At 35.4% G+C, this 15,556-nt stretch overlaps 1 protein-coding gene across 1 annotated transcript; it reads left to right on the top strand.

Moving 5' to 3' along the window:
* Positions 1–9,893: 9,893 nt before the first annotated feature.
* Positions 9,894–15,218, top strand: LOC145951952 (uncharacterized). The gene has a single exon (XM_083064153.1). The coding sequence runs from the start codon at positions 9,894–9,896 to the stop codon at positions 15,216–15,218; it is 5,325 nt and encodes a 1,774-aa protein (XP_082920279.1).
* Positions 15,219–15,556: the final 338 nt, after the last annotated feature.

Genomic DNA, 15,556 nt, shown 5'->3' with positions numbered 1-15,556 from the left:
TAAATAATAATATATTTTCTTTTAACTTTCCATACTAATTTTATATGTATTGTATATGTAATTAGGTAAATATTTTCTAGTGGATTGTGGATTTTCTAATAGGCACCAATTTTTCGCTCCATTTTGAGGTGTGCAATATCATCTACAAGATTTTACAAATCATGGTAATGACTTTCAAAATGAAAATGAAGTTTCAATTTTATGTCACCCATCCTTAAGAAATCTAATCAAACGGATATTTGATATTTTTAAATCACAATTTTTAAGTTCACACTTTCATTTCTATTTAAGACATAAGCTGAACTTGTATTAATATGTGTAGCACTACATAACTTTCTTTGCAAAAGACTGTCGTTCTAATGAATTTCCAATTGAATCAATGGATGAATTTTCATTTTTAGTACTACCAATTAATGAAAATCATAATTTTGAACATATTATTCAAACTTAAGAGCATGAAAGTCAATGCATGCAAGGCTAGTATAGCTTTATACATGTGGAAAAATGTTAGTTAGGAATACATTATAATTAATTATTTGTCAAAAGATAAAGGTAATTATTTATCAAAAGATGGGAAAAAAGTTGTGTTAGTTTTACTTTTATTTATTATTTATTATATTTTTTTTATTAATTCTTTTAACATTAAATTTATCTTACAAATCCATGTTTTCATGTGAAATCTATAAAATCTTACAATATAAATTCATCAAAATACGTTAAAATCCATTAAAATTTGAACTATAAAGTTTTGATTAAAATCTATGTTCTAAAAGTCTTTTAAAAAAAATCTTAAAAGTCATGACATTCATTCAAAGTCTTTTAAAATCCATTAAAATTCATAAGTTTTTTTCATGCTAAAATACTCTTTCAAAATCTCAATCCAATACCTCCCACTTGAATTGAGAGTGAAATAAGTATGAAATAAAGATATTCTTTGGTCAAAAGCTAGGGATTACTTTCTTTAAAATATTGAGATTTATTTAAGAAATCGACATTTCTTAACAAATATTTTTCCACACATAGATAAAGGATAGAACTCCTAACTATATACTTAAGAAACAAATATTATCTATCAATAATGTTACATCTTATTGATAGAGTGATTGATTTAAGAGAACAAAAAAAATTACATGATACTTTTTATTTAAGGTGAGAATTAAAGTAAAATACATATAATCTTAATTTCGAATCCTAATGATATTGTAATTTAGTTAGATAAAAAAATATATCAATTTATACTTTCTCCACTTTAATTTCCCTTACTTAATCCATAAAATTTTTCTTTCATTTGAGATTCACGACCTTTTCATTTCTTTTCCTCGATATTTCATTATTAGCAATAAACGAGGCAAGTTTTAACTAATTACTTTATTTTTTTCATTTTTTTATTTGCCTAGCACTTAAGCTCGACTAAACATGGCATAAGTGGAAAAAAAAATATAATTATGAAAGATAATGTGATAAAGAGAGAAGTTAAAGAAGTATTTGAAGTTAACTTTCTCAAAATAAAAATTATTTGGACATTTTATACATGTATTATTTTTTTTATTGATCTATATAAATTGATATCACGAGACAATTGTTAATTATCGGATGAAATATGAGATTATAAACTTAATTTTAACAATAATAACTATAAGAACAAAATGTAAAAGATTAAAATTAGAGAGATCACTTAATTATTAATAGAACCGATTCAATATTTATATTCTTTAATTATAGACAAAAATTCAATTCTTACTTTCAACATAAAATCAAAATATTTGAACGTAAAATCATAATAGAAAGTCATTTTACTTTTAGAATAGTCGCACAATTTTGGAGATAGTTATATATTTTTTTAATTATATAAAAATTAAAAGGACCAAAATTATGTATAAACTAAATATGGGATCAAAATTAAAATTAAAAAAAAAAACTAAATTTTTTAAGAATAGTTAATTCAGTATTTAATAGTCTAAAATACCCGTACTTCATTATTTTCATAAAAAGATGAATTGTATATTAAGTTGAGTAAATTTATTTATTATTTATTATAATATATAATTGGATATCTAGTTTGATGACATTTTCAGTAAACAATCGAATTCCTTTAGCTTGAATATACTTCACTGTCAGATTTCCCACTCTTTAGCCTGAAAATATTTCAGTTAACATAAACTAAAAAAGCTAAACTAGGCCAATGACAGAGAATACCAGTTCAATAAGCTTGATTTTATAACAAAAAGGAGTGGTTTAAGTAAGGCCAAGATATGGACAAAATTTATCTATATCTCACAATAATTGACACTCTGCTTTTTCTATTCAGTTGGCATGTTCACTTGGTCTATATAAATTATTAAATTATGTTGAATGGAAAGCAATAATTCTACACAAAAATCTCACCATATATTCTTTCACTAAACTTTGGACAAAGAAATTTAAGCAGTACCGTCCAATCAATGAAAAATCAAAACAGAAGGATTCTTCTGCTTTTTGACAACTATGGTCAGGTCGATCGTGTCAAATGGAGATTACGTACGTCCCTTTCATCTATTTAACAAGGATCAAGACTAACACTTATTGTGTAACCATTTTCTACCAACAACTCACTCGTTTTACACACAAAAAAGAAGCTTTCCAAGCAAAAAGCTCCATTTTCAAATAAATAAGTAAATAAATTTTTTAAAATTAAAATAAACTATAATTTAAATATATTTTTAATTTCTCAATAGTAAAAAAAATTATTTTTCATCTCTCACATTTAAAACAATTTCTAGTTATATATATATATATATTTCAGTATTGCTTAAAAATCTTATATTGCTTAAGAATTGAGACTAAAGGTAGTTTATAAATATTTTCTCTCTTTAATCAACTGAAATGTCTTTTTAAGAATAAAACTGCAACGATCCAACAAGCGCCAAAACAGATAATACATCGAATGTGATGACCTTAATGATGTTAGCAGAGTTACGATTGAAATATTGGGGCTAGAGGGTCATATGCAAAAACTTTCTCACAATCCTTGAGGGTCTTGTGCTCTTCCTCAATGCCCCTGAGCTTGATCAGCTGCCCCCCTCCTCCCCATCCACCTTGAATTTGGCCTTCAATTACCTCCACATGCTCTTCCCCATCAAATTTGCAAACAAACACATCATATATCAATACATTAAAGTGAATGTTAACATACAAGAAGGGAATTTGAATTGTAATGCTCTTTAAAAATAATTTCTTTGTAAATATTTGTTGCTCAAAAGTGTTAGTGCATACTATATATTCTAAAAATAGCTTTAGAAGTTGGTGCTTCTAAGTGTTAAAGCTTAAAGTATTTTTTTGTAAATGGTTTCCAAGTTTAGTTATTTGTAAAACAAATTATGCAACAACATGACAGTGAATGGCTGAATGCAGTAGCATTAAATAAACATGTTCCCTCAAATAATATTTGTTCTTTATGAAAATCCGTTGCTTCTAAGTGTTCAAAGGATTAATTTTCTCATGACTATTTCTTCTGATCAATTAAAAACAATGACAAATTATGCAATATATATATATATATATATATATATATATATATATATATATATATATATAGGGAATTAAAATATTGGCAACAAGTAAGGAGATAGAATTCGAGAGATTGCACACTGAGTTTTATGTTGGTTCACCCTAACTTGGGTTACATTCAGTCCTCATACAACCTTATGGGATTTTCCTTTAAGTTAGTAACAACTATTTTGATTACACCACTAGCCACTTACTAGATTTTCAACTACGCAACATATCCGCCTCCTGTTTGTGTTCCACATTTAATCACCAGCTAAGTTTCTTCCTTAACACCAATTAAGATTACACCATCAGCCACCTACTAGATTTCCTTCCCAAAACACAACCATATGTTGTTTGTGTTCTACACTTAGCCATTTACTAAGTTTCCCTACTCGACAACTTGTTGAGATTTCAACCCTCACAGCCACCTGCTATGAGCTCGCTTAACCAACTAGTTGGAATCTTTTCTCTTTTTCCTACACTTTTGCACACCAAATCTGCAGGGTAAGGAAGACTTTTTTACAATCAATGGGTTTATGTATCCTAACAACTGCTAGGATTGCAACAATCTCTCCTAGACTAGAAGTTTCCACTAAGTTTCATACTTCATTTTTCATTATAGAACTGATACATATGTTGAAGTCGACATCTCTAAATATATTAAAATGTGGAGTAAGGTTTATAGCTTTAATAGCTAGTTTTTCTCTTTAGTTTTGCTCACATGAAAATGAACCCAGTGTCTTCTTTTTATAGCCTTTGAAATATGTTTATTAGAGCTAGCTGAAATTTTAAGCAATGCTGACATCAGGTTTTTCTTTCATTTTACTGTTGTCAACATATCCTTCATAAGCAGTCTACTTCTGAAGCTTCCTTATAAGCATGCTTCCAAACAACATTTTAAGTAGGGTCTTTAGTGTTAGTCTTATGAAAAACTAAGCTTGAACTGAAGCTTTTCGATGCAAGGTCCAAAGAAATGGACTTTTGTACAAGGTCTTCAAGGCATATTCCTTGCTTTTGTGTTTCCTTTTGAGTCTGCTTCTATGAAACCTTCTAAGCAGGGTCTTTAGTACTAGCTTGCTGAGAAGCTGAGTTTGAATTGGAGCTTTTTGATGTAAAGTTTCCATTAAAGAGACTTTTGTACAAGGTCTTCATGGTATCTTTCCTCGAAAAAGATGTCCAACTTGAACTCCCTTGAATCATCAACACATGATGCTCATCTTTTAGCTTAGGATAGACATTGTCTCTTTGCTTAATAATAATTCTTGACTGATATTGAATCTTATTTTAAGTTGTCACAAGGATGTATTCATGAAACTTACACATGAACATATCATTGATCATTAAGAATTGGTTTCATGTTGTTTGGACCTCTACAACACAAGTTATTCCCAAAACATTACAACAACATCATGCTATTATGGACAAAACAACGTTTCTATGTTGTAGAGATAATTTGTCCATGATAGAGGTTTCATTTTCCCACAATTTCTTCATCAAAGTTATAAACAATCCTTCTATCTTTCCATATCCACCAAGTTTGGATAAAACACATGTCTACAGCTACAATTATACTCAATATATTGCATTGTGTTTGAGTTGCAACTCAAGACAATGTTTTCATCCTGATTGCCATATTTGTCCATGATGTAGGCTTTTCCAATGTACGACTTATTCATGAAGGTTGTAGATAATAGTTCTAGATTTTCATATCCACAAGGTTTTCCTCAAGCTTATATCTATAACTTAAGTTATGTACAAAAAAAATAGCAGTTGTGTTCTGCAATCAAGGCAACAATTCCTACAACTTCTTTTGCAATTTCCCACATGATCTACTCCATATAAGCTCTTGGCTTCTACATGAAGAATGTAGATACTTCTTTGGGCTTTTCATATTCACTAAGATCTTTTTAAATGAATTCCTAGAACTTAATATATTATACAGATAATCTTCATAGTGTTTCCTTTCGAGTCATTATGAGTTCTTGCTTTTGAAACCTCATCAAGATATTTATGTGACATTGATCATGAGCCATCTTCTAAGGATCATTTTGAATCAATTATTAGTTTACTTTAATTAATGTTTTGAGTACACTAAGTAAACTTATTAGTAGCATAAATACTCAGAAGGCTTATAACAGTTGTTCATAAAGTTTGTCATAATTAAAACATTAAGGGTTTGGACTCAATATAAACAACATCAAGAAACACCCAAACAAAAAACCAGTTACAACATACACTCACTTTGTAAAGCCACCTCCAAATTGGCAACACTCGGCAATACCAACACAACCTTCACATATAGAGAACGAGGTAATTTCACCAACTCCAAACACTAATTTATTTTAGTCCTCGTAATCCTCAACTTTTTGTCCCCACTAAACCTTCGGGGACTATCCATCCAATGCCAAGGAAACTTAGTCGTCCCATCTGGCCCATGGAACATGGTATTCCTCCTCTCATGGCTTGTCGTAACCTTAATCTAAACAAAATCACTCTTAAAACCCATGAATGATTGCATAAACAAGCTATACAAACTCCTTTTATTCCACCAGTTCAATGGCATCTAACTTATTGGTGGACCCACCTTCAATTGATGGAAATACATGAAATTTGTCAAGGTCAACTTTATTCCAACTTATGTTCACAACACTTGAAACATCCATAAAAATGCCCAACTATTTGGATGAAGTTGACTCAACGCCACATTTGTTCGCCTCAAAAAAGCACATTTAAGATCACTGAAAGCCAATGTAACTCGGATGTCCTGCAAAATGCACTGATACATGTACATGAATGGGTGTAGATAAATTCTCTCTCCCAAATATACATGGTCACCCTCAACAAAAGGCCACGCCATAAACAAATGAGCATCAACTTGAATAGACAACACACCTGTCAAGTAATAACACCACAACTTCCTCCACATCCAGTCGATTCTCATACTAGTCTACCTCACTCTTGACCCATTTGTAACCCTCACGATCATAAGGGCCATTACCTTTGTCCTCACCTATATCTTTTCTGATTGCAACTCTACAACCTCCTCAATTATAACCAAAATTGGCTTTGCAAACACTATCTATTGAACCACACTAAGAACCACCTAGCAACTACATACTTCCCTCCTGTAGAGCTCAAAACTAGGGAGCTTATGTACTACAACTCAAATACACCTAGTCAAGATACATCATTTAGCTTGAATACACCGAGTCGGGCTCGAATAGACGCTTATGGCAAACTAATGGCAAGCTTTGAGTCAAAAAACTAGATGATGACACTAACACCATACTCCCAAAAACCATGACACATTAAAGGTCTATGAAGGAATAATATATTTGCATAATAAGTCTCATGCGCAATCATAGGGATACTCTATAACATCACACGAGATCATTCCCTAGAATCACGCAATCAACACCTATATATGGGACGTCGAGTATCATTCTACCCTAACCTAATTCTTAACCTAAAATATTTTCTAACTTGAGCATCGAAGTATCTTTGCAAGTGTCTCCAGAGCTATGGATATTGAAATAACCAAAACGTTGTCCTTGCCATCAGAGCACCTATAGGATTTTTGGTAAAAACTATATATATATATATATATACATATATACTCTTTGATCAAATGTCTTCCTCAAACAAAACTTATATATCATTAAATTTATCACACAAAATTCACGTACCAATGTCTTTATTCGTGAAAATATCAAAATAAATTCAACTAATATTGCACAATTGAAATAATTTGTGTATATTAGTGACAACAAACCCATGTACAATTGAGGTGTGCAAATACATGTTACATCCATTATTATTATCATTATCTTTTTATCTCCTATTTTTATAATATGAACATATTTTCCTTAATTTTTCTTTTGTCAACTTTTTTTTAACTAGTTGTTTTCTTATGTTTTATTTTTAGTTCATTATGTTTTTTAATGCTTTATATATAATCAATAAAATATTTTATTCTTATTTAATAATTTTTTTGTCATGTAATATTTATACCTTTATTTTTATATGTACAACAATAATAATTATTATTTTTTAAATAAGACTTAAGGTCCAAATCCATTACTATTTTTCAGCAATATTAGTGGCGGTTTTGAAACAAATTTTTTTAAAATTGTATATAAATATTAAAGATTAATTTTAAGTTTTGAAACAAAAATTTTATAAACTTAAGTGATTAAAAATATATTTAATTTTAAATATTATGTAATGGTATCTAATAGTTGGAAGTAGGGGTATAAGCAAATAATGATCCACCCACAAACTCGAGCTATCCAAGTTAATTATATTTTTAGAAATTGAATTAATAATTTTTTATGTTACTCAATTATAATTAAATTGAATAAAGAATTTATTTTTCAAAGAACTCGACTCCATCCAACTCAATCTTTAATAAATTACTAAATTAAATTATAAAATACTACACACAATTATATATATATATATATATATATATATATATATATATATATATATATATATATATATATATTACACTCTTGTATTGAGTCACAATATATACTCAAAATAGAATGGACAAGTATATGGAGGATATGGTTGAAAATGATTACAAAATACCACGCATAATCTTATTTTGATTGTTTTAATGTTGTTTGAAATTTATATTATGTATTAAAATTTGAATTAAGTATTTTTTTCTAGTTTTTATTTGTTTCAATTTTTAATACGTATTAATATTTTGATTGTTCTACTCAATTATCTCACATTATCCAATTCAATTGTAGTTGAAATAGATTGGATTGAATTAGGTTAAATATTTAAAAAAAAAAAAAAAAAAAACTCATGAATTTGAAACAATTCAATCCTATTAAACTCATCTCACCCTACTCGTTCACACCTGATTGGAAGAATCCTCTTCATAGTACTCCTGGACTTAGAAGAGTTATAGTTTAGACTTAATATTTTATGGTACAACCCATCGAGAATGGCTTAGAACTGTATCCGTAAAGATGGGAATTTAATAGAAATACTAATTTGTTTATAAACCACCGTTGTTATAGAGAAGAAAAGGGATTGCTGAGTAAACAGAGGGAGAAAATAGTTTAATTATTGAGAGTAGAGACGTATGAATGATAGTTTCTCCAACTTGTAAACTTGTTTGTTCTTCTTTATTCAGGCAATTAGCTGGATAGGACCTACCACTTATTAATGCTAACCACGTAGGTTAAGCAATCTGCTATCTACACTTAATGTTTTGCTTCCAACCAAGTTTAAACAATCCAACACTGTTCTACTCAAGCACTTCACCAATAATTTACTTATCGCTTCTCTCACATTAATTACTTCAACATTTCATCCATGCATGAATACCATTATTGGGTCCCAAAATTACAGCAAATTAAGAAACAATGAAGTAATTAGATCATCTGTCAGCAGGTTGGCAATACTGCTAAAATTCATTTTTGACTAATTAACCGCTGTCCTAAGAATATTAACTAAAGAATTAATAGATTTTATTAGAATTTAAGTTGAAAATTATACTATATAAACAGTTGTAATATAACCTTAGTCTTAATTCCTTTATTATTATTATTATTATTATTATTATTTATTAAAATTATAATAATGACACTAAAATTCGAATTCAAGACTTTGTATATTTTATTTTAATCTCTTTACTATTAAATCGATTATAGTGATTATGTCTTAATTTCTCTTAACATAATATATATTTTAATTTAAAATAATATATCTAAATTAATTTCTTAATTATAATATTGATATGATGGGTGACTGATATCTATAAAAAACTGTAAAAAAGTTATACAAAATGAACAGTTCTCTTTCAATATACATTATTCATTCAACATTAAAAATTCAAATAATTTGATTAAGTTACAAGTTGGGTTGAATAGTTTATATAAATATTGTACGGGTAAGGGCGTTTGGCCACCACCCGGTCGGCTGCCAAAAGGCAAAACCAAGTGACCGAGTGGCGTTCGGCCACCTGGATCGGCCCATCATCTCTCATGGTCCTTAATCCATGATTAGGAGTTAATTAGTTGATTAAGGTGTATTACCTAATACGGTAAATACGTTGCAGGGCCCATGGGGTCCAAAGCCCATAAATGTCAATATAAATAGCTCAAGTCAAAAGGTAACGTCACTGTTCATTAATTACCCTCGATATTGGTGCTTGTCCTGACTTGAGCGTTGGAGTGCCTTTTGCAGGTACCAACCCTTCACTCGCGTTGAATCGGACCACTCGTTCGGCCTTCAGAGTACGAGAAGATTTGGTGTATCCTCCAGGCAGGTACATTCCTCCAGGCAGGTACATTTGGCGCCCACCGTGGGGCCGAACGAAAGTGGTTGAAAGTTTGCTAAGAACGATGCCGATAACTAGGAGAACGAACACGCAAGACCGCCCTAATGAAGAACATGTGGAGATGGTGGATGAAACAGATCTCACCGAAACAGTACGACTACTCAAGCAAGAAATGGAATTGATGAAACAACAAAGAGAAAAAGATGCAAGGGAGCTTTCAGCCTTGAGGGCTGAAAATGAAGCGCTGAGAAGTCAGGATACTTCTTGGAAGCCTACCCATGCCACCAACACACAAACTCAGGGATCATACCAATCTCATGCGGTCCATACATCGGTCCCCCACGCTTCAGCAGTAGCCCCTGAGAGATTCCCTTCGGCTTTACCTACTGTAGTTCGTCCTGCAGATGTAACCACTATCGGATCACACCGACATCCGTTTACTCCCTCCATTATGCAACTCCCCCTGATGGACAACTGGAAGGCTTTACCTATTGACAAGTATGATGGTACCACTGATCCTGATGAACATTTAGATGTTTTTCTGACACAGGTAACTCTGAGTACGACCGATGACGCTGCATTGTGTCGGATTTTTCCTACGTCCCTCAAAGGCAGAGCTCTCAGCTGGTTCACTCGTCTCCCACCTAACTCAATCGATTCCTTTAATACATTATCATCCCAGTTCATTATCCAATTTGCGACAAGTCGCCCTCACAGTCTAACATCTTTATCTTTGGTTAGTCTTAGGCAGGATAAAAAAGAGTCTCTTCGGGCGTTTATGGATCGGTTTAACAAGGCTACTTTGGAGATCAGAGATCTCAACCCAGCCGTGGCGCTGCATCATCTCACAACGGCTTTAAAACCAGGCCCATTCGTCAACAGCATTTGTAAAAAGCCTCCTTCGGACATGAATGAATTACGTAGGAGGGCAGATAAGTACATGCAGATGGAGGAGTTGGCAGAATTTAGAAATCAGGCCCGCGCCGAGCAGTCCACTAAATCCGAGAAACCAGTTGAACCATCATACAGGGGGCGAGGCAAAGAAATATCCCTTCGGGAGAGGCCTATTCGTGGACCGAAGTATACTCAGTATACTCCCCTTAGTGCCAATCGCGCGGCGGTCCTCGAACAGGCCTTGGCATCTGAAGTGTTAACGATCCCGAAGAGAGCATCTACTCCGCCAAGAGCAGATACTAGCAAATCTTGTCGGTATCATAGGAATCGGGGACATTCAACTGATGAATGCGCGGCCCTCAAAGACAAGATCGAAGACCTGATTAAGCAAGGGAAACTGCACAATTTTGTGGACCGGTCTGGTTCGTCTCAAAATCGTTCATACCAACCCAGGTATCAGGATCGGCACAGGCAAGACCGTTCTGATAAAACCTCTGATAGAGGTCGGCGCGAGAGAAGCAGGTCACGTGAAAGAAAAGATGATTCGGCACCCTCGCATCGAAGGATTATCAATACCATTGCTGGTGGCTTTGCAGGTGGAGGCACAACTTCTTCGGCCCAAAAGAGACATCTCCGAGCTATCCGGTCGGTCAACGCTGTTCACCGACAGTCGTCTCGGCGATTACCAACGATAACCTTCACAGATGCAGACTTCAAGGGTATTGACCCAGAACAAGATGATCCGATGGTCATTAGTGTTGAGATTCACAACTGCATTGTCAAAAAAACACTGGTTGATCAGGGCAGTTCGGCGGACATACTATATTGGAGCACATTCCAACAGTTGGGTATCTCGGAAAAAGAGTTGCTTCCTTATGACGATCCGTTGGTTGGCTTTGCAGGAGAGAGAGTCAGCACCAAGGGATACATAAAACTTTTTACAAGGTTTTGTTTTGACGAAAAGGAGAGCAGAGAGATCCAAGTAAAGTACATTGTCGTTGAAGCTAATACCTCGTATAATATCCTACTTGGTAGACCATCCCTAAATGCATTAGGAGCTATTGTTTCAACGCCACATTTGGCAATGAAGTTCCCGTCAGATAGGGGAAATATCATTACAATTCACGCCGATCAAAAGGCTGCTAGGGAATGTTATTACGCTAGTTTGCGTGTTGAGCCGAGGGAGGAAAGAAAATCCAAATCCAACAAAATTCATGCTGTGAACGTTTCGGCACTAGTAGAAGAGGCTGTGTTGGATCTTGATCCAAGAATGAATAATGAAGAAAGGGTGGAACCAATTGAGTCTAAAGTACCGTTCCAGATAGGCTCACGTCCCGAGCAGGTCACGTACATCGGTGCCGAAATCTCTGAAGATGACCACTCGGCCTTATGTCAGGTTATAGAGAAGAACAGAGATCTCTTCGCATGGACACCCTCCGATATGCCAGGAGTGGATCCAAAAGTCATGTGTCATAAGCTTTCAGTCTGTGCCGAAGCAAAACCAATCGCGCAGCGCAAGAGAAAAATGGGGACCGAAAGAAAGCTGGCAGTTGAAACAGAGGTTGCCAAATTGCTTGATGCCGGATTCATTCGAGAGGTTCATTACACCACTTGGTTGGCGAATGTGGTCATGGTAAAAAAGTCAAATGGAAAGTGGAGAATGTGCACAGATTATACAAGTCTCAACAAGGCATGCCCTAAGGATGCCTATCCACTTCCAAACATAGATCGATTAGTCGATGGAGCCTCGGGACACGAAATGTTGACATTCCTGGATGCTTATTCGGGATACAATCAAATTCCCATGCATGCTCGGGATGAGGAAAAGACGGCGTTCATTACCGATTCGGCTAATTACTGCTATCGGGTAATGCCGTTTGGTTTGAAAAACGCTGGAGCAACGTACCAAAGGTTAATGAATAAAGTTTTTCAACATCAGATAGGCAAGAACATGGAGGTATATGTGGATGATATGGTGGTAAAATCCAGAAATGTTGATCAGCATGCAATGGATCTTTCTGAAATATTCAAACAGTTGCGCAAGTATGATATGAGGCTTAATCCGGAGAAGTGTGTGTTTGGAGTATCAGGAGGAAAATTCCTTGGCTTCATGCTTTCGGTTAGGGGGATCGAAGCTAATCCCGATAAGTGTATGGCAATCGTCAAAATGATCAGCCCTAAGAATCTTAAGCAAGTTCAGCAGTTAGCAGGTCGGCTTACAGCGTTGTCAAGATTCCTCCCGTGTTTGGCTGAAATAACCAAACCTATGGTAAAATTACTGAGAAAAGCGAACAAGTTTGAATGGTCTGCCGAATGTGAGAAGTCTTTTCAGACTTTAAAAGAACGTCTTGGTTCTCCACCTATCCTTTCTAAGCCCGATCCGGCAATACCAATCCTGGTCTACTTGTGTGTCTCGAATGACACAATAAGTACGGTTTTAATTCAAGAAAAAGAGGGACAACAGCCCATTTATTTCATCAGTCGTATGTTACAGGAAGCCGAAACAAGGTACCAGCTTTTAGAAAAAGTTGCACTCGGGCTTGTTCACACTGCTCGGCGCCTTCGGCAATATTTTCAGAGTCATCAGATTATTGTTCGAACTGATTGCCCGATAGCCAAAGTGTTACGCAAACCCGAGTTAGCAGGAAGGATGATGGCTTGGTCAATTGAGTTATCGGAGTTTGATATTTGTTTTCAACCTAGGGGACCTATCCGGTCCCAATGCTTGGTGGACTTCGTTGATGAATTGCAACCGAAAGGATATTTTGTTAGTACTGTATGGACGATACACGTGGATGGTTCCTCAAACAATCAAGGGAGTGGGGCAGGTATAATTTTGGAGGGACCAACAGGATTAATCATAGAACAGTCCTTACGGTTTGCGTTCAAAGCTTCAAATAATCAGGCCGAGTATGAAGCGTTATTGGCTGGCTTAAGACTCGCGCAAGAAATTGGTGTCAACCGGCTGGAGTGCTGGACCGATTCAAAGGTCGTAGCCGAACAAGTGAATGATAATTTTCAGGTAAAAGATGCAAACTTGTTGAAATATTATCATTTATTCCAAAAAATGCGCGATACGTTTGAAGAAGTTCAAGTAAAACACACACCAAGGGAACACAATACGAGAGCGGACCAATTGGCTCGGTTGGCAAGCAACACCAGAAAGCCTGGACAACTACGAACCACACTTCACTTGGACCTCGAATCGCCAAGTGTGGTAGCCGCCGAATGTTTGGCAGTGGAGCGATCCGTTCGTACGTGGATCACTGAGATAATGGATTATCTTGAGCAGGGCACACTACCATCGGACCCAACAGCGGCTAAAAAGCTCCGAACGCAAGCCGCTAGATATGTTATTCTTGGAGGAGATTTGTATAGGAGAGGATTCTCGACTCCATTATTGAAATGTGTTGATGAGGCACAAGCTAGCTACATTTTGAGAGAAATGCATGAAGGGATATGTGGTTTTCATTCGGGGGGACGGACTTTAGCAACGAAAGTGCTACGAGCCGGATACTACTGGCCTACTCTCAAGGACGACTGTGTAAATTTTGTGAAGCATTGTGTGTCATGTCAGCGACATGGTAACCTTATCCACGCTTCGGCCGAAGAACTGCACGGCATAAGTTCGCCGTGGCCATTTGCGATGTGGGGTATGGACATTCTAGGCCCCTTCCCGATAGCCAAAGGACAGTGCAAGTTTCTACTGGTAGCTGTGGATTACTTCACAAAATGGGTTGAAGCCGAGCCGCTTGCAAGTATCACAGCTGCCAATGTCCAAAAATTTTTATGGAAGAACATCATTACTCGCTTCGGCATTCCATATGCACTTGTTACCGATAATGGGCTGCAGTTCACCGATCAGAAACTCAATCGGTTCATACAAGATCTCGGTATCAAGCACAGATTTACCTCTGTTGAGCATCCACAAGCCAATGGGCAAGCCGAAGCAGCAAACAAAGTCATACTTGGCGAACTGAAGAGACGGTTGGGAGACGCTAAAGGAGCTTGGGCGGAGGAATTGTTGGAAGTTCTATGGGCTTACCGGTGCACGCCCCAATCCACGACTAAAGAAACACCATTTCGGCTGACATATGGCACCGAAGCTATGATACCTGTGGAGGTTGGAGAACCTTCTTTTCGAAGAATGCATTTTGATGAAAATACCAATGATATGTCTCTCCAAGCTGAAGTGGATATGGCGGACGAGGTTCGTCTCAAAGCAGAAATCACGGCTGAGGCTTGCAAGCAAAGGATGACTCGCAGATTTAATTCCAATCTTATCAGAAGAAGTTTTAAAGAAGGTGATCTAGTATGGAGAGCACAAGGATCGGCGAGGCGTAATCCGAGAGAAGGAAAGTTGGCTGCTAATTGGGATGGCCCATTTCGGATTCGGCATAGCTTGGAGAACGGTGCATATAAATTGGAAGAGCTTTCAGGCAAGGTCATTTCGCGAACTTGGAATGCATCCCATCTGAAGACATATTATAGTTAATGTTTGTTGTAAATCAGACCTTGTATACATAGATGGTGTACTCTTTTCCTTATTCGGTCTTTTCTCCCCTTGTAAAAAAGTGAAAAGGGGTTTTGGCCGATAAGGTTTTTAACGAGGCACCTGTTAATAAAAATCTATGCAGTTCTTCCATTCTTACAGCTCAATTTTCGATTCTGTTACTTAATCAACGCAACAGGCTTCCCTCCCGAGTTGTTCAACTCGGCCAAGGATGTGCCTCAAAAAATCTCGCAACAGGCTTCCCTCCCGAGTTGTTCAACTCGGCCAAGGATGTGCCTCAAAGTCTTGCAACAGGCTTCCCTCCCGAGTTGTTCAACTCG

Source organism: Cajanus cajan, chromosome 9, assembly GCF_000230855.2.
Source record: "Cajanus cajan strain Asha chromosome 9, NIPB_CcT2T_4, whole genome shotgun sequence".
NCBI lineage: Eukaryota > Viridiplantae > Streptophyta > Magnoliopsida > Fabales > Fabaceae > Cajanus > Cajanus cajan.
Note: the sequence above shows the minus strand (reverse complement) of the source record. Positions and strands in the feature narration are given on the sequence as shown.

Coding starts and splice junctions, on each gene's coding strand:
- LOC145951952 (XM_083064153.1), top strand. CDS start 9,894: ATGCCGATAACTAGGAGAACGAACACGCAAGACCGCCCTAATGAAGAA.